The sequence below is a fragment of the Chenopodium quinoa genome, unplaced genomic scaffold (assembly GCF_001683475.1).
Source record: "Chenopodium quinoa cultivar QQ74 unplaced genomic scaffold, ASM168347v1, whole genome shotgun sequence".
NCBI classification, from domain to species: Eukaryota; Viridiplantae; Streptophyta; class Magnoliopsida; order Caryophyllales; family Amaranthaceae; genus Chenopodium; species Chenopodium quinoa.
Genome location: NW_018742556.1, coordinates 2,065,989 through 2,090,094, shown reverse-complemented (window position 1 = coordinate 2,090,094; position 24,106 = coordinate 2,065,989). Strand labels below are relative to the sequence as shown.

The 24,106-nt window shown below is 34.0% G+C and overlaps 3 protein-coding genes across 4 annotated transcripts; all 3 read right to left on the bottom strand.

Annotated features, from left to right (window-relative positions):
* Nucleotides 1-6,114: 6,114 nt before the first annotated feature.
* On the bottom strand, nt 6,115-7,209 carry LOC110720511. The gene has a single exon (XM_021899551.1). The coding sequence runs from the start codon at nt 6,692-6,694 to the stop codon at nt 6,167-6,169; it is 528 nt and encodes a 175-aa protein (XP_021755243.1). The 5' UTR covers nt 6,695-7,209; the 3' UTR covers nt 6,115-6,166.
* Nucleotides 7,210-12,236: 5,027 nt separating this feature from the next.
* On the bottom strand, nt 12,237-14,829 carry LOC110720510 (thaumatin-like protein 1). 2 transcript variants are annotated; one of them, XM_021899549.1, is made up of 3 exons: nt 14,580-14,829; nt 13,621-13,828; nt 12,237-13,147 (listed from the first exon to the last, which is right to left on the bottom strand). In XM_021899549.1, exons 1-3 carry the CDS (start codon nt 14,641-14,643, stop codon nt 12,676-12,678), a joined length of 744 nt encoding a protein of 247 aa, XP_021755241.1. In that variant the 5' UTR covers nt 14,644-14,829; the 3' UTR covers nt 12,237-12,675. The 2 variants fall into 2 exon arrangements, with proteins under 2 accessions (XP_021755241.1, XP_021755240.1); XM_021899548.1 differs by lacking the exon at nt 14,580-14,829 and having other exon boundaries at nt 13,621-13,962.
* A 283-nt stretch (nt 14,830-15,112) lies between these two features.
* Nucleotides 15,113-24,039, bottom strand: LOC110720507 (protein VASCULAR ASSOCIATED DEATH 1, chloroplastic). The gene is made up of 19 exons (XM_021899546.1): nt 23,708-24,039; nt 23,517-23,576; nt 22,257-22,307; nt 21,954-22,019; nt 21,209-21,304; nt 21,004-21,105; nt 19,676-19,776; nt 19,423-19,601; nt 18,896-18,936; nt 18,655-18,742; nt 18,358-18,444; nt 18,216-18,270; nt 17,801-17,867; nt 17,024-17,120; nt 16,735-16,796; nt 16,599-16,641; nt 16,156-16,463; nt 15,673-15,969; nt 15,113-15,596 (listed from the first exon to the last, which is right to left on the bottom strand). The coding sequence occupies exons 1-18, from the start codon at nt 23,870-23,872 to the stop codon at nt 15,718-15,720; spliced, it is 1,920 nt and encodes a 639-aa protein (XP_021755238.1). The 5' UTR covers nt 23,873-24,039; the 3' UTR covers nt 15,113-15,596; nt 15,673-15,717.
* Between the last annotated feature and the right edge of the window lie 67 nt (nt 24,040-24,106).

Below are 24,106 nucleotides of genomic sequence, written 5' to 3'. Positions count from 1 at the left end.
GAAATGTTTGAAATTTCGTTAATTCAACCTTTAATTTTGGAATTTTTTGACTTTTTTTTCGCCCGGACATAAAAATTGCCGAAATGTTTACCATAGTCCTTTATACTTTCGGGAGCCCAATTGTTTGGGTGGAACCATCCAATTTGCCTTTAAACTGCCAATTTACCGGTTTACAACTCGGGCCGATTTCATTAACTCAAGCTTACCACAAACATTTATGACAACATATAATTATCATATATGATTCCAAACGGCATTTATATGAACCTGAGATATATCCTTTAAAATTTCTCAAAAAGCGTGGTTATTAACCTTCAATTTCGGAAATTTTTTACTTTTTTTTCGTCCAGAAATAAAAATTACAGAAATGTTTCCATGGTCCTTAATACCCCCCGGAGTCTAATTGGGTGGGTGGAACCATCCAATTTGCCTTTAAATGACCAATTTACCGATTTATAACTTATACCAATTTCATTAACTCAAGCCTATCACGAACATTAACGGCAACAAATAATGATCATATATAGTTCTAAACGACATTATATGACCCCAAGATATATCTCATAGAATTTCAAGACTTTTTGACACCGGGCTCAAAACCTCCAAAATTTCTAAAAAAGGTGGATATTAGAGTTCATTTTTGAATTTTTTGACATTTTTTCGCCTGGAAATAACAATTGCCGAAATATTTATCATGTTCTCTAATACCCTACGAGAGTCCAATTGGGTGGGTAGAACCATCCAATTTGCCTTAAAAGGCTAATTTAATGGTTTACAACTTGCACCGATTTCATTAATTCAAGCCTACCACGAAAATTTATGACAATATAATGGTTATATATGATTCCAAACGGCATTATATGAGCTCGAGATGTATCCCTTAAATTTTAAGACTTTTCAACACCGGGCCTCGAAACCTCCAAAATTTCTCGAAAAGGTGGATATTAGTATTCAATTTTTGAATTTATTGAATTTTTTTTCATCCGGAAATAAAAATTGTCGAAATGTTTACCATGGTCCCTAATACCCTCCAAAGCTTTGTTCTCTTCAACTTATTTCAAATACTTATTACTTAATCCTTAATAAATTCAGATCAGATCAGACCAGATCATAACTTTTGATTATCATTTACTTATTGCTAAATATCGTTAATTGCGTATTAATTTTTTTTTATAAAAATTAAATATTTAAAAAGTTCATAATGAGACTAATCTAACAAGATCCATTTTGATAATATTTTTCTTTACAGATTAGTATTAAAATGCGGTCAAAATTTAGTGTTAAATCAGATCAGACCAGACCAGATCAGAAAAATTTCGATCAGACCTTAAAAAATTCAGACCAGATCTATTTGTTTTAGGTGAAGAGAAAAGTCCTTAATTGGTTGGGTGGAACCTTAAATTTGCCTTTAAATGACCAATTTATCGCTTTACAACTTGTACTGATTTCATTAATTCAAGCCTATCACGAACATTTATGACAACATATAATGATCATATATGGCTCTAAACGACATTATTTGACCCTGTGATGTATCCCCTAAAATCTCATTGCTTTTCGACACCAAGTCCCGAAACATTCGAAATGTCTACAAAAACATGGATATTAGCCTTCAATTTTGGAAAATTTTACCTTTTTTTTACGGGATCGTCGAAATATTTACCATGGTTCCTAATATCCTATGGGACTCCAATTGGGTGGGTGGAACCATCCAATTCGTATTTAAATAGCCAATTTACCAGTTTACAACTTGCACCGATTTCATTAACTTTATCCTGCCACAAACATTTATGACACCATATATGATCCCGAGATGTATCTCCTAAAATCTCAAGACTTTTCGACACTTGGTCTCGAAACCCGAAAAATTTCTCAAAAAGCGTGGATAATAACCTTCAATTTTGGAATTTTTAGACTTATTTTCGCCCGAAAATAAGAATTGCCGAAATGTTTACTATGATCCCTAATACCCTGCGGGAGTCCAAATTGGGTGGTTTGAACTATCCAATTTTCCTTTAAACGGCCAATTTACAGGTTTACACCTTACACTAATTTCATTAAATCAAGCCTACCACGTACATTTATGACAACATATAATGATTATAAATGGTTCCAAACGGCATTATATGACCACGAGATGTATTCCTTAGAATTTTAAGACTTTTCGACATCGGGTCTCGAAACCTCCAAAATTTCGCAAAATGTGTGGATTTAATTTTAGAATTTTTTGAGTTTTTTTCGACCAGAAATAAAAATTGCTGAAATGTTTACCATGGTCCCTAATATCCTCCGTGAGTCTAATTGGGTGGGTAGAACCATCCAATTTGCCTTTAAACGACCAATTCACCGGTTTATTACTTCCGCCGATTTCATTAACTATAGCCTACCACGAACATTTATGACAACAAATAATGATCATATATGGTTCCAAATAACATTATATGACTCCGAGATGCATTTCCTAAAATTTCAAGCCTTTTCAACACCGGACCCCAAAACCTCCAAAATTTCTCAAAAAACGTGGTTATTAGACTTTAATTTTGGAATTTTTTGACTTTTTTTCAAAAATAACCAAAATGTTTACCATGGTCCCTTATACTCACCGAGAGTCCAATTAGGTGGGTGGAACCATCCAATTTGCTTTTAAACGGTCAATTTACCGTTTTACAACTTGCACTAATTTAATTAACTCAAACCTACCAGAACATTTATGCTAACATATAATGATCATATATGGTTCGAAATGACATTTTATGACCCCGGGATTTATCTCTTATAATTTCAAGACTTTTCGACAATGACCCCCGAAAACTCCAAAATTTCCCAAAATGCATGGATATTAGTCTTCAATTTTGGAATTTTTTGACTTTTTTCGCCCGGAAATAAAAATTGTCGTAATATTTACAATGGTCCCTAATATCTTCCGGGAGTACACCTGGCTAAATGCAACCATCCAATTTGCCTTTAAACAACCGAGTTACCGGTCTACGACTTCCATCGATTTTATTAACTGAAGTCTACATCTAACATTTATGACAACAAAAAAGGATCATATACAGTTTCAAACAACATTATATGACCCAAAAATGTATTCCCTAAAATTTCAAAACTTTTCGACACCGAACCACGAAACCTCCAAAATTTCTCAAAAAGCGTGAGTATTAGACTTCAATTTTGGAATTTTTTAACTTTTTTTCGATCGGAAATAAAAATTGCCGAAATGTTTACTATGGTCCTTAATACCCTCCGTGATTCCAATTGGGTGGGTGTATCCATCCAATTTGTCTTTAAACGTCCAATTTACCGATTTACAACTTGCAATGATTTTATTAACTCAAGCCTACCACAAACATTTATGACAACATATAATGATCATATATGGTTCCAAACGACGTTATATGACCCCGAGATATATTATCTAAAGTCTCAAGACTTTTCGACACCGGGTCACGAAACCTCCAAAATTTCTCAAAAAGCGTGGATATAAACCTTCAATTTTGGAATTTTTTGACTTTTTTTCAGTCGGAGATAAAAATTCCCAAAAATTTTGCTATGGTCCCTAATAACCTCCGGGAGTCCAATTGGGTGGGTGTATCCATCCAATTTGCCTTTAAATGGCCAATTTACCGATTTACAACTTACGCCGATTTCATTAACTCAAGCCTATCACGAACATTTATGACAACATATAATGGTTATATGTGGTTCCAAACGGCATTATATGACCCCGAGATGAATTCTCTTAAATCTCAAGACTTTTCGACACTGGGCCACGAAACCTCCAAAATTTCTCAAAAAGCGTGGATATAAGCCTTCTATTTTGAAATTTTTTTGCATGATTGCTAAACGCAACCTCTAGTTACTACTATACACCCCTCCTAAATACCATAAATACCCTTCTAAGCTAAAATCATCTTCACGACATTTTTGTCTGCTTTCCTTTCCACCTTCTTCCACATCTTTTCCAGAAATTTATACCTTTGTTTATTCGAATTACTCACATAATCAATTAGCGAACAATATTCCGAGATCTAATGAATATGAACACGAATTGGATGAAGTTAGGTGACACACGAAATAGGCTCAATCATTTCATACAATTTGAACGAAATATTAAAAAGTGGTTTTATTTTTTTTATTTTTTTTTGAAGGATGAAAAGTGGTTTTTATTGATTCTACACATAATAGATTTGTATGATTCTTATCAAATTCGAAGAGGATAATGTAAAAATCAATACCCATTGCAAATTCAATGTATTTTAAGTTAAATTAATGCACTCTTGTTATTAGAGATTACTTGAGAGGGAAAAAAAATAAAATAGTTATTTTCTCCCTACATCTAATAAATGAGTGGAATAGAGGCTGCGGGAAATAAAAATTTTCGAAATATTTACCATGGTCCTTAATACCCTTCGGGAGTCCAATTGACTTGGTGGAACCATCCAATTTGTCTTTAAATGACCAATTAATCGGTTTACAACTTGCACCGATTTTATTAACTCAAGCCTACCATGAACATTTTTTAAACCAAATAATGATTTCATATGGTTCCAAACGACATTATATGACCCCGAGATGTATTCCGTAGAATTTCAAGACTTTTACACACCAGGCCCCGAAGACTCCAAAATTTCTCAAAAAGCGTGTATATAAGCCTTCAATTTTGTAAATTTTTTGAATTTTTTTCGCCCGGAAATAAAATTTGCCGAAATTTTTACCATGGTCCCTAATACCCTCCGGGAGTCCAATTTGGTGGATGTATCCATCCAATTTGCCTTTAAACGGTCAATTTACCGGTTTACAACTTGCACCGATTTCATTAAATCAAGCCTATCACGAACATTTATGACAACATATAATAATCATAAATAGTTCCACATCCTCAGTAACCCACACCAAACTGAGGTAATTATTGTGAGTTTGGAATGAAAAATACATATCCTTAGTTACTTAATTAACCCATTAATTTGACCTTAATATAACAATCACAAATTGAGAATCTTTGTAGACTAGCAAAGCAACAAGATTTAGGTTGGTAGATAGCACTGTAGGTATCAAGCCCTGTAATTTGATGTTTTATTATTGCCAATTAATTACAATTGTCGTGTGCTTAATTGCATAATATCCCAATTGGCTATGACGTAATCACATATTTTCTCGATTATATTATTAATAATACCTGTATATATATTACTCAACTTAATGTAGATGCTGTAAATTTATTTTGTAGTCTAAACTAAAGGCCTGTTCTCTTACGTTGAAATTAGTTCAGTTCAGTTCAACTCCTAATTTCCTTCTCTTATAAAATATTCAGTTCAGTTCAGTTCAATTCAACTCAGCTCAGCTCATTTCAGTTCAGATCAGCTCATTTCAGTTCAGTTCAGATGAGTTCAGTCAATGAGAACATGCCCCAATACGAGACATATAATAATGGTTTGATTCGACGACTATACTATGGTTATGCAATGAAAGCTACTATATGTTTGTACGATTTTGGTTTAACTTTGATGTCAAATTATTATGAAAATCGTCTTGCAATTTTTAGTTTTGAATTTTACTTCTAATTAATCTCTCAACTTTGTTTCCTACCTCACACGATAAACAAATCGAGCTACGGTGTACTTGGTATGATCTCACCTATATCGGGTATGTAATTAACGCCTGAACGGCGTAAAGACAATCTCCTTCACTTAGGATTACAACAATCATCATGCAAGGATAGCAAGAAACTTGGCTATTCTTCTTCCCTACTAACAAGTACAACAATTATATCATGCAAAGAAAGCAAGAAACTTTGTAACTCATCCATGTAAAAAAGCATGTCTCTCCACTTTGATGTAAAACAAACAACCTTAGCAAAATTCATATCTTTTCACAACATAAAATGATCAACAATATGAATATATCAATATGATCATAAAAATTACAACTATAGACAGTACAATACTTTATCAAAATAACCAACCACTGCACAATATAACCTATAACATCCTCACTGATTGGTCCATTCTCACAACAAAGTCAATTTCACAATTAACACACTCACTTTTTCCCCTTAGGTAAAAAATACCTGATTTTTTTTCACTTCTCAGGAAAAAACAGAGTTTTCTGTACTTTTTTTTTTTTTTTTTCTAACTAAAAATTACTAAACTTAAAAAACTAAAATTTACCCTTGATTTTCCTTACCAAAAGGTTGAATTCCTGTAAAAGAAACCCTACCAAAACCCAAATGACCAACTTGGTACAACTCAAATAATACTTTATCAGCTTCAAATGCAGCACAAAAGCTTCTTCTTTCTTCCAACTCTTGATTATTATTGTTAATATTATCACCTTCTTTACCAAATTCAAAGATAATATCTGATTTACTCTGACTTAATCTCCCTGAAATCAGACTAATATCCCTGCTGTTGATATCAATACTAGTTCCATTTTCGCCGATTTTGCAGCATTTTCTTTTCCTGTTCTTCCTTTTCCTCAGACACCTCCTGCCTACTAAATAAGGTACTTTAACAAAGGCAAGAGCTAACAGACTGACAAGCGCGAGAGGGCAGCAACAGACAGCAACACAGTCAGCAACCAAGGCTGCAGCACATGATCTGCACTGCTTCCCTGAACACTCCACTGATGAATCCCCGGCCTCTTCGGATGTGAAGCGAGGCCGGGGCCGCCTCTTTCCCTTGTTCTCTTCCATTTAATGAAGGTTACTGCAATATTGCGGCTATATATAATCCTGCAGGAATCAGGAAAAATACTATACTGCTAAGTAAAAAAAATGGGTGTTTTTTCTAGGGAGTAGAAAAGTGTTTTTTAAGGATGTTGTAATCAAACATAACATAACATAACATACAATAAGGAATGAAGGAAAGACTCATTCTTTTTTACTACCCCTCAAAGTAAAAAAAAAAAAAAAAAAAAAAAAAAAAAAAAAAAAAAAAAAAAGAATAAAAATTAACCTTGGTAATTCCAAAAGGGTAGGGCTAGAAAATATTTATGATTGAGGATGAGGACACAAGTACGAGTACATGCCCACCTTAGAATGTGGTTAAATGATTTCTTCACAAATAAGGTTAAGAAAGACAATGCCTTAAGTCCCACACCAAATACTTGTAGAAATGGAAAATTAAACTATGAAAGCACATGTATTTTGGTTATAAAAAGGGGTAATGAAATAAAGTGGCAACTAGCTCAATTATTTGAGTGCTCATTTATTATGTATATGTGTATTTAGTGTGTGTTTAATGTTTTCTTTATGTTAATAGAGAAACTTTTGTTAATGATGATAGTGTAGTTATCATTTCTATAGTAGAAACTCAACCTTATTCTATATGAAAGGAGGTCCTCAGCTCGATCTTAGGGATTAGTAATAAAATAGTCCAGTCTCATATTTTCGTGGTATATTGGGGGATTATTGTAATAATTCAAAGACTTGCACGGTGATAGATTACTTTTGGTACTATTTGGCGGTTGTAATTTAATTGACTCGAATCATACTTTAGGGAGTATAATTTTGCCGATCTTTAAGATCAACTTATCATCCCTTATTCTTTATCAACGTTTGCTCAAAGTATCATATTCCAACAAGAAGTTAAACAAAAAGGGCTTATTACTCTCATTTATAACCTACAAAGTGAAAGTGTTCCAATTCAATCTTATATTCACAAAAGCAAACTCTAATACCTAAAAGAGCTTAATACTCTTACACAAAGTTGAGTGTGACTTCGATGTGAAAAAACATGAAAAAAGGTGAATATTATAAAGGCATGAAAAATGGAAATTTCATGGAATACTATGATTACTGAACCAAGATATGTTATCATACAACAAGTTTTTCTTCTTGTTTCATAGTTTAAGTTATCTGAAGTAAGATTTTAAGACAAGGGTTAAGAGTCCTCAAAAGGGTAAAGGAAATACAAACAAACAATATACTCTCAAGTCTTTAACAAGAGGGGGTAAAAATGAAGGGTGAAAAGAGAGAACATGAAAAACATGAAATTTTTAATTCAATGCAATGTTTATTAACTCTATGAAAAACCTAATAAGACAACTTTTAAATGAAATGAAATCAATCTTTTTTTTTTCTTTTTTTTTTTTTTAAATTAAAAACCTTATAATATTAAAATTCTATAAGGGCCATGGATATGTAATTATGTATGTATATATGTTAGTGTGAACCAATAGTAGACCCACATACAACTTGGAAACTCCCTATTTTATGATAAACTTCCCAAGGATGGTAATTTCATCCATCTCTTCATGTCCCTTACCCAATTAAGCTTTCCTACAATTCACTTCACTTTCTCCTTTAATTCTATTTAAACCACTGCTTAATCCCTTTTTTGCATCTAATTATTTATGGGACATTTTTTTTTACCCAAGTTATTTGTTTTTCTGTTCTTAAATCTTGCCATTTTATTTTCCTATTATGATCATCATTTTTTTAAGTTTTACTGTCTGTTTTCTGTAAATAAATTTTTAAAAAAGTAATTTTTAAATTTTTACATTGCTTAAATGATTTTTTTTTAAAATTTTTAAATTTTATTTTACTTTATTATATTTTTTTTAGGCTCAAGTGATGAGTGATGACATTGATGATTTACAACAAATGTGATTACAAAGGTGAAAGGTAGCTAAAATAAGTATGAGGCTATACTAATTTGTCAATTAGTTAGCTTACTTTAAAGGTTCTTGGTTAAATAATAATTAAGCTAATTAACTAAAATAGGGCTACAACAATAAAATAAGTCAACAATTCTTCAATTTATAACAAATCTCAACCAACAAAATTGTCTTTCAATTAATTTACCCTTGTCCATATACTTTGATGACAATTTAAATAAATAACACAATTATTTGAGCAATTGCTTTACCTAACATTTCTAATGCCATTACTTCAATTTTCCTATAACTATCTTCTTGTGATCTATTTTGAGATGTGTTAAAAATATATTTTCTATTACGATCTTGCTAACGAGCGCCCCGAGGCGTTAGATAAGGATAAATTATATTGGTTGAAATGGTATTAAGTTAGGAATTCATGACAAAATCACGCATCGTTCGGTGTAATTAATGTTAATTTTACTCTAATATTTGCACTTTAATTCTTTTATCTAACGCCCCGAGGGCGCTCATTAGCTTTGCCTTTCTATTATTATAAATAGTAATGAAAATAAGCTACTCTTTAGTTGTGCACTTTGGACCCACTTTCTTCTATATCAATATTTCTTCTCATAATTACCACAATATTTCTTGTTAATTTTAGTTCTCTATTCACTTTTAACTCATTATCTTATATTTTTGCGACAAAATCTAATCGACCCATGTTAAATGATTTTTGGGACAAAGAGAGCAATCACCTTATCATTTATTAACATGACATTAAACTATCAACATGTTACATGTTAACTTTCAAATAGTTAATGAACATGGATAAATTGGCCCATACTCAATGACATGATCTAAAATAAGACCCAAACTTCGAATACATGACTTGATTTTGACCGGACACGGAAATTAATGTGATGATTTATTTATTAATTCATCGTAATAAGTTAATCAATAATAAACCCAAATATTCATTACAACACGATTCAAAGCTAAATAAGCATTGAATCAAACTAGTAATTTTTTGGAACTTGAATCAAACAACCTGTTTATCATCTCATATCATAAACTTCAATTTCTTCTAATAAACCCAACAATAAATGGGAGCATTACTTAAAATTTCCACTTGCATTTATATGAAAATAAACCCAAAGTGGACCCACTTAGTATTTTCCTACCAACATTGTTAAAATTTACCATAAGTAGAAACTTGAAAAATCGACAAATGCAAAAAAAAAAAAATCCATCAATCAATAAAATGATAGTCACACTAAAAAAAATACAACAAATATAACTGTTACTTAAAAATAAATTTGATAACATTATTTAATTTCTAGTGTACTTACTTACCTTTCACTCTCACAAAAATGTTCAACTGCATTTAAATCACTGTCACTGTAGCTCCTGCTGCTATCACACTCATATCATGCTTACAATCATAGAATGTCTTCCCCTCAAGTCGTCGTCGTTTCGCAAATCAATCACCCCTTTAAACCCCGTTGTAGAATGGTTAAAACGAAACGACAACGAAGAAGATACGAGCAAAACACTAAAGTAATTTCAAAGCGAGGGTACTAACTACAATATCACATCGAGCTCAAAATCTGAGAAATCTTAAAGAAGGGTATAGAGAGAAAAGTAAAAATTAGATCTTGTAATAACATAATTTTGTGGGGTTATTTTCTCTCTCTTTGGAATACAATGTGGGAAGATGCCTCAAGTACTGAGAAAGGGGGACACTTTTTAAATGGTGAAAATTGCTGCTTGCATAGTAACTCTAATACTACTGACTCTTTTTCTAAAATCTGTGATTTATTTTTTTAATTTAATAAATCTTCATTAACAACAAAGCATTTTTTGGGAATCTTCCAATTAGTTTAAACAATTGGGTAGAAATTAAAAGAGAGAGAAACAAAAACTGCATGTTTTATGTTTCCCAATGACACCCATTTCATTTTTTTTTTCCTCTATTTTTCAACTCACTCACACACCTGTTTTTCTGTTTGTTTTACCTTATTTTTTTAAAAAATATTTTATTTTTCTAATTTTTTTGGCAACCCTTTTTGGTCAATGATAGTTGATGAGGAATCTTGCTCAAATTTGACTAATTTTTTTATGCATGAACCAAGCCCCAGGTATCTTCTGATTGTTTGTCTGCTATTTTTGGCAAGTTTTTTGATCTGGGTTTTTAAAATTTTAATGTGGGTTCTAATTCTTTTGGTGGGAAATTTCCTTGTAACTTAATTGTTTATGTATATATTTGTAATTGAATGTAGTCTACTTTATAATACAGTACATATTTTGTTGATTAGTGGATTGCTTTTATTTTTACTGAACTGTGATTGATATTGTCATTTACAGTATATGTATATCAGTATTACACACCTCTTGTTGTGTGCAATTCTTGATGCAATCCTGATTTCGAATTATAATTAATTATTGCTGTTATTGGTGTAATAGTTGGAATTATGAGTAAAGTTTACCTTTGATCTTAGTCTTACATGGGTTTTATTGGATAAAGTAAGATTATTCTGAACTTAATGATGGAAATTATAGTTATAGGAGAGTCTGAAGCAATCATGTATATCTAGTGTAGTTGTAAGGCTTGCTGTGTTGCGCAATGATAGGCTGCGGATTTATGTCATGTAATAGAGGAAAGTGTGGGATTACATGTGGTGCACCAGTTGACATTTGAGGGTGATATTAGATGCCAGGAATTCGTCGAGTTTGATAATGGTGTATATGTTTATTTGGATTACTAGTGAGATGCATATTCGAGGGCTAGAAGATTCCATTGACTATAAGTGAGTACAACTGTTGTCAGATGGTCTAGATTTGGGTTTTGCAAAACAAACAAGTACATGTGAGGGAAAGTTATGGCAGTATTTTTATAATTAGTCAGTGTCAGATGCTTGTATATTTCTTGATTAGTTGGCACTTCTTGTCTATTTGGTCTTTGAGTGTGTTTGATTACAGGAATGGATTTGAGAGAAGTGATCCGATGGAGTCTAGGGAAGTGTTTGATGGCATAGGTATACCGTATTCGCTTGGATGTATTTGAGGATCTAGATGCAGTACATTTAGTGGATGCATCTGCTGTGGTACTGTGATTCCAGGGTGTTTCTCGAAGTGAATGATCTGAAGCATATATGGTTTTAGGATAAGCGACAGACTGTGATGTGCATAATCTTAGAATGGACATTTTAGTATATGCTATATATGATAAGATTACTCGAGCTTGATGGTGGTTCCATTTTGTTCCGAGATTCTAATTGTTGAGAGGTGTGAGTTAGAAGACAAATGGTTACTAACAAGAGTATAGTTTTGTGTTAGATTAATTTGGTAATTTTGTGGGTTGTACTAGTAATAGTGTTTTTATTTAACATTCTGTCACCTGGTTAGCTCATTAATCAGGTTCATCCACATCTATTGGAATGAAGTTTGAACGAAATTAGAAATTTGACCCTCCCAAACACTCTTCTTTGTGCCGTACATATGAAGAGCAGGATATCTTATTCTCAAAGTTATGTCCTTTTTGTAATTCAATGCCTGAAGCGGCTCAATGAATTCTGCAGGTTAGCAGATTAGGATGGAGATATCTGGTACTGCAGGTACCATCATAAGAGAGAAATTTCAAAGCCTTGGAATGGCTTGGATGAAGTCATGCTTTTGCTATTTAGGAACCTGAATATAAGCTTAAGAAAATTTTGAGGAAGAGGAATCCCGTGGTATGAGGGAGTTATTTCGTAGAAATCCTATTCGTATATTCCCTTTTCCCTTGGTTGACCTTGTACAATAGACTATCTTCTAATAATTATCTTCATTTACACCATCTAAGAATATAAAATTTTGGCTTGCATACAATAAAATTATATTAGCCCTGCTTGTTTAGTGCTGGAAACTCTGGTAAACAGGCTATGCTGGTGTCAAAGACTTTCAGCTCGACCCCCTTTATATCAATTGTCCTCGGATCTTCATACCTGATAGAATTATTAACATAGAAACTGCTGCAATTCTACTATAAAACTTACTGCGTACATGGTATTGTTCTTGTGGTTTTTTCCAAAAGAATCAAGGGCAAAAAGTAATGAGGTAATTAACACCTGTAGGGCACGTAAAGGTACTTGTAGAATCATCATAGGCATAGCTATAAGCTTGAGGGCACCGGTTCTTGAAGTATAGTGACTGATTTGTTGGTGGGCATGTTTGCGGTGTCTTGTATTCCCCTGTACAACAATATTGTGGCTGGTTAAATGCCAAACATGCACTCTTACAACCTATGGTACTCCCTTTAGTATCCTTAAAAGACAGTGTTTCTGGGCACTGAATGTTCAAATTGGCTGCACAACTTGTAGCAGGACACTCATTAGTCCCGCCCTGTGGGACCACTGATAACGGTAAGTTGAAGCCATCGACGAGGCTGATATCATAAAAGTCCTTGTTCGTGCTTCCTCCTAAAGTGAATTCTGCTAGGGTTGCAGGTGGAGCTCCTCCTTTTCCGTTACATGATTTCTCACCAGAACCACAATCCCCTGTGCTGCACCTGGAAAACAATGACACTGTAGATTTAGCGCGGGTTAATAAAATTAGTAATGATTATTACAAAGATAATCTCTTTAAGAGGAAAATCAACATTGTCCCATAGGAAGACTGATAATATACGTAGTAGAATATCTACATTATTGCTGAGACCTAATATTATGTGTGTTACATGTAAATTGTTACATCAACTGGCTGTGAAATTCGGGCTTGTAAGGATTTTTGTTGAGACACTATCATGTTTGTTTTTGAGATACTTCTTTCAGTGAAGCAGTGATGCTGTAGGATATGCTTTCAGTATAGAGTACATTCAAGTTTTACTCGGATCAAGTTTCAATTGAGTTGATATTTAGTATCTTGTAGTTGCCATAACTTATTAATGATCATATTATTTCTTCTTGTTAGATAACTTGGTTGAAGCCTGATGATTTGGTTTTGGAAGTTAGGCATCGATTCAAAAAATCACAGATTACTAACCTGAATTTGCCGGTGGCATCAGACTGGCAAAGTGAGCGTGCCCAGAACCTGCCAGACCAAGGAGTCGGTGCATCAAGAGTAAATGTGGCACCATTAGGAAGCTCAAATCCTGTCGAAGATAATATTGGGCTGCCTGCGCCAGAGAGAGTCCCCGGCCATATAGTATATGGGCAGTTGTTTTTAAATGTAAAGGCAATGGACTCTACCCCTGCATTTTGCATCCCAGAATGAGAAAAACAGTTGTAAATATAAATGTAATTAGTGAACATTAGTAGTGCTTTCCGGCTTATAAAATGACAATTACTGTACATCGGAATAGTGCTTTCCGGCTTACAAAATGACAATTACTGTGCACCAGACTAACCATTATAAGAACAGTTGTTATATCCCCTAAAGATAACGACTAATGGACTATATACTTTCACTTTCACGTGAAAGCTTCAATTCACAGACCACAACCACTTAAAGTGTATGTTAATAGGACACAAATAATTACTCGTAATAGTAATATCATGTGAACTTATCAAACACCAACGTTAGTTTAATTGTTCATGCAATTTCATTGAGAAAATGAGAACAATATTCTTATACTGTAGTCTTTAACAACAAGAACAAATCTTAATACATTTGTGATTTAGAAATTAGAATGCATTATTTGATAATGATCTATCACCAAACACCTCTGTAAAATATATATTTTCCTTTAAAACACTATCAGTTTCTTGGGGGGACTCGAGTAGTCAGAGTACTCGACAGTCGACATACATGCTGTTTAATCGTGCAAAAGCGAGTAAATATGATACATTACAAGAAATAGACATGTCTGGATAGGAAAGAAAAACACAAAGGAGCAAAGAATATGAAGAAGATTGAAGCATGCATCAAATGATTAAATACTAAACAAAAAAGTGCAAAAAGTTACGGAGTACAATTTTTTCAACACCCAAATATAAGATTACCTCTGAGATTGTTGACAGTAATCAGGATTAAGATGATGAATAATACTAGCAATGGTGCTTCCATTAGCAATAATACATAAACCAAATCTTTGGTTGTTGCCTCTTTCTTTCTACCTTCCTTAGTAGTTAGTAATAGAGATGGAATGAAGTGAGGTTTAGTGAGGAGAAGTGTTGTTTTCTATGTATTCGTACTATATATGTTTCCAGGACGAATGTAGTAAAGCTGGTTTTAAAAGTTTAGTGTTAAACACAAAAGTTTTTCTAAATGGGGTGCAACTTATAAAATCTACCATTCCATTCTCAACCACTATTGATAACAAATTTCATGTGATGGCAACCTATAAAAGTAAAAAATTCGTAGATGGGTGTTCTATTAATAAGCTCATATGTGGTCTATAAAAAGTTTATCAGGTGAACCCAAGCTCAATATACTGGTTAGATTGGAGCACCGCTGGAATCGTGAAACAGAACTCACGTCGGCCTCCTTAATATTCAGAAACCAAAGATAACCGAAACTACACAGCAGAAACATATTACATAATTTATTGCATCATGACGATAACAAGAACAACTGAAGAACAATCACTTTAAGAATCTTGCACCATGATTCATTACAAGAACACCCTAATCTCCTTTGATTGCAATGTAACATTGAATTTAATGCCACACAACTATCAGCCGAAAACCAATGCCTACCTTGTATTTTTCTCCTAAATCTTTCCAAACAAATTTTACAACTCGTATAGTTTTTACAAACTCCCTGCAAATCTTTCTGTCTTTGAATTGTTTAGTCTAATAAATTTACAGCTTCCACTGCTACATACTTTGTATTAAACTAGTCTACTGGGTCACTAAGAACATAAGATTCATTAGCTAGAAGACATATGAAGACACTGGATATAAAATGCTACAAACAGGACTTGTTACAAGTCTCTGAATTTGCAAGCGTCATCCATGCAACCCTATACACACAAGATCCTTTCTGCACCGGCCAACATCAAGTCACTGGCTGAAAACCTGGAACCAAATAAATTAACCATCGTATCACAAATGAATAGAGTAAATTTCAAATATAATGAGTATAAAGGTATACCATTAATGGGATTGATAAAAGAATATACAAGAGCTCATGGGGCAGTCATCTTTGCTGCTCAAGTAGACGCTCAAAGTCCTTTAATTGTGTTTTCAAAAAAACGTGTTCATGTCTCATCCTTTCAAGCTGAGCCTCAACCGCAAGCATCTCATCCTTCAGCAAGTTTGCTCGTTTTTCCATCCAAGCCATTGTTTCTGCAGCTCTATGACCAACCCCTATTCCTGCAGAACTTGTGTGATCTGCTTGAGGAATTACATACACTGGCTGCGGTCTACTTAATAGCACAACAATGCTGAGCTGCAGTGAGACGCAGTAAAATATCAACAAGGAGGGGGAGTTGATAAGTGCTACTCCAACAGAACAGGCATACATAATAAATCTCTCATTCGTATCAGAATAGCTTCGAGTGAGTCTAAAGGTGACTAGTGCTCAGTGCTGACAGTGAATTTAAAATATAAGGAAAAAGTATGAACATTATTATACCTGCATTAAGAGGAGGATAATAGAAAATGCAATCACCAAAATTGGTTGGAGGTTGCCTTTACTTCTCAAAAAAGTGCAAAACTTTACTGCAATCTCTCTCGAAGTAGAAGTTATTGCTGTAGTAGCATGAAGCAGATTCTCACGTAAGCTATTTCTAATTTGTTCACGAGTGCTACAAGAGTTAGCTACAGTATCAATTATCCCCTGCGGCTCACTCTTCCCATGAAAACTTTCTGAGTGATCTGCAGATCCTCCAGTGACTTGTTGATCACCTTGGCCATCCTGGATCGTGTTAGGTACAGCTCCTTCTGCACAAAAGATGTCCACAAATGAAAAAAAAAAAAAAAGGGGGGGTGTGACTGTAATTGGACCACTCGATGCAGAAAATTAAACTGGTTGCTGGTCAATGCTAAGAACTGCTTCATATTAAAATGTCATTGTACCTTCTGGTTTCTCGATGTTCTTCTTCTTTAATAGTTCATGTGCCTGAGAGAAATTATAAAAATAAATTCTTCACTGGGAATAAAAATGTAAGGAACTCCAATAAAAAAAAGCACAACACAGAGAAAGAGATAATACAAGTTCTATCCAGGATGCAAAAACTTCTCGACACTCTTCCACAGTTGATTGCTCAATCTTACCTATATGATAATAGCAAGGTAAATGCAACTAGCATCAATCAAATACATCCAGACAAAGTATACAAGGGGCAGAGAAGGGGCAGAGATCAAAATCTGCATCCCAATCAAGGAACACGATGCTTGTAATACACAGGGAAAAAAATATATTAACTCCATAAGTCAACCAATACAAGGGCTCTGCTGCTCCAGTTCACACACACACACAGAGACAGAGAGAGTCAACAAACCTTTCCACATGGTCTTCTTAGAAAAAGACACATTTATATAAACTTGCAATATACAACTTTCTGATTCATCACTGTCTTTCTGAACATCCCATATTCCCTGAAAAGACATTTGAAAATAAGATTAGTAACAGAAGATTACTAATTTGAAAGAAAAAAAATATGAGATAGATTCCCATAGCAACCCAATGGGATTCATAATAATGGACATATACCAGTAACATCGGAAACAAAGCCTCATCTCTTTAGAAGTTATATTTTCTTTTCAAATTCAACAGCACACCTCAAAGCATACAGCACAAGCTTGAGAGGATTTCGGAGTAACTACACACTAGTACATCAATGTCTCAAACAAAGACTAGAACAGAAACTATACAAGAAGCTGGCCTACTGGCTTCACCTTCTCAAAAGACTAAGGATATTGTGTCATTGACTAGTTGACTACACCTACCCCAAGGAAGCTCCTAGCAATGGATGACCGCGAGTTCACCATGTATACCACAAAATATTAATCAAATATACTGTTCTAGACTATGCATGGTATCCTTCTAGGACTATAACCTCTAAACCAGCAAATTTAAAAATTGAGACAATTATTCTGAAGTATATGGATTGAAAAAAATCAATAACATAAACAAAAGACCAAAATCAAAACCTAATGTCTCTACAAAAAATCAGGACACAAATATTAACATCTAAGAATACAAATACATGGAAAAAATTATTTAACAATGAAGACTGATCAGTTGAGTAAAAAAAAAAATCAGCAGGAAGGTTTACCTCAACAGTAAAGTAATCTGCGTAAGGAACATCACTCACTTCCTGTGAAGTTCTGATGACAAGATGGCTGGCAAGATGTTGAGAAAAATTAGTGTCAAAAACAATGGCCTAGCACATTACTAATAATTGGCAATCCTTAAAAATCACTTATTGCAAGACAAAATTAAGCAGTGACAACCCTAGTCCCAGTGAATATAACATGATTTGATTGGGTAAAAGTGAAATAATCAGCTTTTCTTCTTCTTCTTTTTTTTTTTTCTTGTAGACAAACCCAATAAATTTCCAAGTAAATATAGTAATGAACTTCAAAAGAAATAATTTGGAATGTAAAGTCAAGAAGTTATAGCCTTATAGCCATTCAGTGTTTAGTGATGATGACACAAACATTCCAAGAAACATGCAGTGTACAGTGTACCTGTCCTTGTAAACCTGAAGATTTTGCGTCTCCTTGCATCCACCACATTTTGCCCCTTAAGAAACAGAAAAAATCAGCATCTTAGGCCATACTCAAAAAATCTGTTCAAGTATGATACTGGTTCAATAGAGATGTAGCTTACCAAAATATATTTTCACCGGATGCTGAAAGCTTTTTTCACGAGTATATCCAAACTTATCATGAGGCAACCATGAAGTGCACCTAAAATCTGTATTCATAGAAGCAATAAGCAACCTGCTTCAGACAAACTAGGTAATTGAGTTCTATAGCCTATCTTCCTTTATTTTTCATCTTTTTCTAGCCAGAGAAGCTCTTAAAAATTACCATCACCCAAATCCCTCCTATATTGAATAATCAGGTTCCCTTCATATAAGGTTCAAATATACTGAGTAAAGTTCACATATACTGAGAGGAATACCTTTATCTCCGCATTTGTTGTGGAAAGATTCAACAAAACCAACAGCTTCGTCAGATATAAATAGATTGAAGAACTGCTCAACATTTATCTGCATTTCACAGGCAGATTTGATGTTATATCAAATTAATAGAAATCAGCAACATATAACTGCTATAGATCACCATAGCACCACACAACAATTATCGTAAGGAATGAAAATAAATACTCTTAGGTTGTACGTAAGAATAAGAGCAAAACATACCGGAAACTTGGACTCTGCAATCTTAGTGTAAATTTTAGGTACTGCACATTGGAAAGGCACCATCAGAAATTATAAGGGATCATGAAGTGTGGATTTATACAAGGTAATCTATGCATAATAGTACAGAAATATAGCATAATAACAACAAAAATTGAAAACAGTGCGCACATATTAACCTTTCAGTTAAAGATTGACAAGAGGTGAACAAAGCTTGCGTCAAACATTATGTTACATTTGTTGTCCTTTCACTATGAAATCATTCACTTCTAAGTTCTTACTAATCAAAGTTATCTAGTTCACAAGCACGAAATTCAATTCTACATAATCGAGTAACCTGAATCAACTCTTAACAAATTGGACAGGATTATCTATTATCTGCCACCAAGCTCTTTACTTAAAAAGAAAAGGAAGCATCTCTAGCAAACTAATCAACGTATTTTATTGAAGGAATGTAATATATTTCCAGGATCTAACAAATTTGAAGCGTGCAGCTGGAATTGACAAAAAAAGAAAAAAGAGTGATTTACTTTCAGGAGCATCCTGAGTTTCCAGGTTCCAATTGATAGACCGCAAAGAAGAAGAAGGTCCTGCATCATCTTGTTTCTCTTCTATCACATGAGGAACTTCTGAGGAAGTTGGCTTAGCATTATCAAGCACATAATCTGGAGAAGGTTTGGTATATTCTGATGTAGACTCCTCCAAATTCCTGAGATAAGTCAAAGTAAGAAGGCCAAATAGCTGCATATCAAAGAGAATTTCTAAGAGTTGCTCACAAATTACCTCTCATCTATATCACAATCACTCGCAGGGGAATCAGAGAGGTTGATGTTTTCAGCTGGAATATCTCCATTTACCTGGGAGCTGCTCTCGGATTTAGAATCCTAATTGTTGACAGGGGTGCCAAAAGCGTTAAAATACAAATTTTTATTGAAAAACCTGAGGTTCATATACAAATCCACAAAATTTGATAGCTGCAATAAAGTTGTATTTTAATTCCAGATAGTCATCAAAAGCAGCAGTGTATGACATTGTTTTTAAATGATCATAAAAGATAATCAAACAGTCTTTGACGTTTGAAGGCAGGGTCAAGCAAAAACAGGTAGTTGGAGTAAGATCATCTCCAATGTTCTAGATCTCTGAAGCATCAATTTCCAATTGTCTCTCAGAATCACTGTTTTTTTACCATTTAAATTATAACAAACCAATATTAAAATAGCTCGTTAAGCTATAAATGCTTCTTATTTATTGTGAAGTAGGTATTGCTGACTTGCTGTTGTATAAGTCACTTGAAGAACTCTGTGTTATTATAGGAATCACAAGATCTTTCAAAACTGAAAATTAGTAACTAAATAATGAATAAATGAAATTTACACAGTATATCCGAATCATAGCTAGCATTAACACCCAATTTCACCTTAAACCCCATCCCCCAAAGGATAGAGAGAGAGATGATTTATTTGGAAATATATCACCCACTTGAATTGGACTTTCAATCATACTGACAATTGATTTTTTTTTTTTTTGGGGGGGGGAGGCCAAATCATTTTGGGACTAAGGCTTTGTTGTTGTTGTGTTTTGTGGGGTGGGTGGGGGGGGGGGGGGGTCAGCCATTGACATAATTCAATCACATATGTGACTCAACCCAAACTAGCTACACATCAGATTTTGGAATAACCAATTACAAACTGCTCCCTCCTAAGAATTGAAGACTATTCACTCCCATCCCATCCCATGATTAACATCAAGCAAAATTTCACACACAACACCACCCCCCCCCCCCCCCACATCCTTCCCAAAAAATAAATAAAAACTACCAGACTCTCCAGAAGGAAATGTGTCACATGCAAAAGGCCTGTATATAATTTTCAATAATGGTAAGTTTTAAGATGATAAGAAGGGTATATAATTAAGCCCTTTTCTGGAAATACAGCATGCTTATATTTGCCATTGATGGGACAGAAACAACAGATCACATTGATAAAACTATGTAACAAGATATCAACATTAATGAAATTCCTGCATAATATGATTATGGAATGTGCTAGAGTTTGAAAATTCTCAACAATTAGTCTATTAACAATAGTGAATAAGTATAAATATAGTAATACCTGTTGATCTAATATCCTTTTAGAACCATTACTCTGATGTGACCATCCATCATCAATAAGCTTAAAAGCTTCATCACGGGACAAAAAAGAAGCGAAAAAGTGCTGCCAAACCATGAGAAAACATATAAAACAATCAAAATCGAGACCTCATCTAAGTATCAATGTTCTAGCACCATAGGCCACACATCATGATAAAAATTGTTACCTTCTTTCCAGCAGCCACAATTTCAATTGCATTAGGAAAGATTCCAGCAGTTTTTGCTCTTCGTACAGATGTGACTTCTTGAAGAGAGATTATTTTCTGAAGCAAAATAAAGTCCAACCACAAAAAAGCCAAATTCTTAGTGCAAATGTGAATAGTGAAACAACAGTAGAAAATGTGACAAAAGAATAGTTATCTCCTAATAATATCAACTGGTGGTACTACCCCCAGCTCCCCAAGACATCAGCATGAATACTGGGTAAGAGCATGATTTTAAATGTTAGACATGTCACGGCTCGAATTTTGTATAAATGGTGACAATGGACACAGGTTTAGTAAAACTTCAATTATACAACATATTCCAATTTGAACAGACTATTTGCATTTTCACTATTTTTTTAACCTTTTTTTTTTCTCTCTGCAATTCCAGGCTCAAGAAAATGGAAGGGGCAGTTAAGGATTTCATCCACATGTCCGAGAATTGACTGTCTGACATGGGTACATAAAATCATAGGTTGCCCATTTGTTGTTTGGAATATGTGTCTTAAAGAGTATAGGCAAAGTGGTATAACCTGTTAATAAACACCTATTGAATTATTGATACGAATGTGAATCCTCAAGTAGAGAAAGACAACTGTCAATTGCTCGGATTTCTAAGCTGCTCCAATTTATTCAAATTTGTGATGTTTTTAAGAAATCGTATGCCACATTATATATCACATAGCAAGAGGTAAGAAGAGCAGGTTACCTTAGTTTCAAATCCAAATATGTTGGAGTAAAAGCATATGTAGTTCTCAAACAAGTACATATGCCCCTGCACAAACAATCATGGTGGCAAAATGTAAGGATAAGATTAGACAATAGTTTTATCCATTTTTTATGCAGAAATCAACTAAAAACCAATAAATGATCAACAATTGAGATAAAAAGACATATATTCACTGCACCCCAGATGGGAAAAGCAATGTAGAAAATTAGAAAACTATCAAAAATTATTTTTTAAAAAATAAATAAATAATAATAATAAAGAAGGTTATACAATCAACCTTACCTGAAGAAGAATGTTTTCTTGTAATGCACAATTAAAATCCTGCAATAGAACCTGAAATAAAGGAAGTATCAAATGAGCTGTATATCGCTTATGTATATTGGTGAATAAAACTTACAATTAAAGAATATAATCTGCAATGAAAATTTATCATGGTTCAATTATAGAAGTTGTAACTATCGCGGAGAATCATGGATAGGAACAAATCCAAGTACACAGTCATAGACCAATATTGTTCCTCCATCTCAATACCTTTAACCTGGGGTGGGGTGGGGGAATTGCACATTAGAGTTGTATGTTGCAACCTGCCCCATAGTTTGTCAATGTAATACTTCATGAGTCACATACACCGACAAATCTCGTTTGTCAAGACCAAACTCAATATATGGTGGCTGCGCCTTGAATATCAAATTAAGATGGGCAAGGACCTCAAGGTTTAAAAGTACAAACTAAGGGGGATTTGAACTATTCTTCCATAAATGGCACAAGCACAATTACAAGTGTACAACCTTGTGCTGGTTCAATGCTGAGGTCATTTGTTGTGTGATCTTTGGCTAAAGACCATCATCGTTTCTAGAATCTGATTCCAAATACTCATAGGATTTGTTTCCTATCATGTACACTTAATAGACATATGAGAAGAATGTTTTAGGTGTAAATTTCCTGAAGCGTGCGTTTAATTTGTTGGCATATGCCAGGATACTAATTTTGGCCAGAACGGCAGAACCCCAATCGGAATGCAGAATAGGCAGCAGCAGAGCGCATAACTTACATTCCTTTTATGCAAGTACACAACTAAGAATTCGATTGCTTTGTTAACTTAATTCCTCCATAATCTCTAACTTTAGTTAATTCGGAAAAGGATGGTGCATCTCTACAATTAGAAAAACTGAAAGTAGACATCCATTGTATATTTGTTCGTTGAATCCCCAACTATTCACGGAGCTGTGAGGTTCGGGCGCATTCACACTCAAAGTGGCTCAACAATGTGACGCAAATGTGGTTGTACAATCATAAAATACTTTTCATACTCAAGCATTTATACACAATTCAACAATTCCAAACTGATAATATTGATGATATTATTAACATATGATCAAAAAAATTAGGTTTGATCGCAAGTGATTATGATTTTCATGTCAATTAATATACAATTTTCTTCCATTTCAATAATTGATACCAAGCTTATATAACATTATTTCCTAACAATAGCATGAACATTCAACACCAAATTTCCTCCCAGTAAAAAGTGAGTTGACTTACTTCTTCAGAAGGCAGACGAAAAAGCTGGCGATACTCTTCACTTTTAAGCAAATCCAAAGCCTGCCAAAATCAATCATTCAATATTCAATAATTCAACATCAAATTCAAAAAAATCATCCAAAATTCAACAATTAAAAAGCGTTGATCAACTCCAAGCAAAAGCAAAATCGCAAAAAATCAAGTAAACAAACCTGAGAATCGGCATTTCTGGAGAAACTGGAAGCTCGAGTGATACGATCAGAGAGGTCGGAGGAACTTCCGGCGACAGCAGATTCCGACGAGTGGCGCGGAGGAGAGAGAGCAGGAGAAGACACCATGGTTTGAGACGAAGGTGGACTGGCCAAAGCGGCCGCCATTGGAGGAGAGAGGAGAGAGAAAGTGAAGAAGATGATGAGAGAGAAAGAGAGAGAGAGTAGTAGCAGTGAAGGAAGAAGGTTGGTTGGTGATGAGTATGAAGGTTGTAGTTAACCGACAAACACAGGTGATGAATTTTGGTGATGGTTCAAGAAATTAGGGAAGAAGGAGAACGTTTTTCCAATTTGAGCTCTAAATGTAAACTAATGACAAAAATGATTGCGTGGCAAAACTAT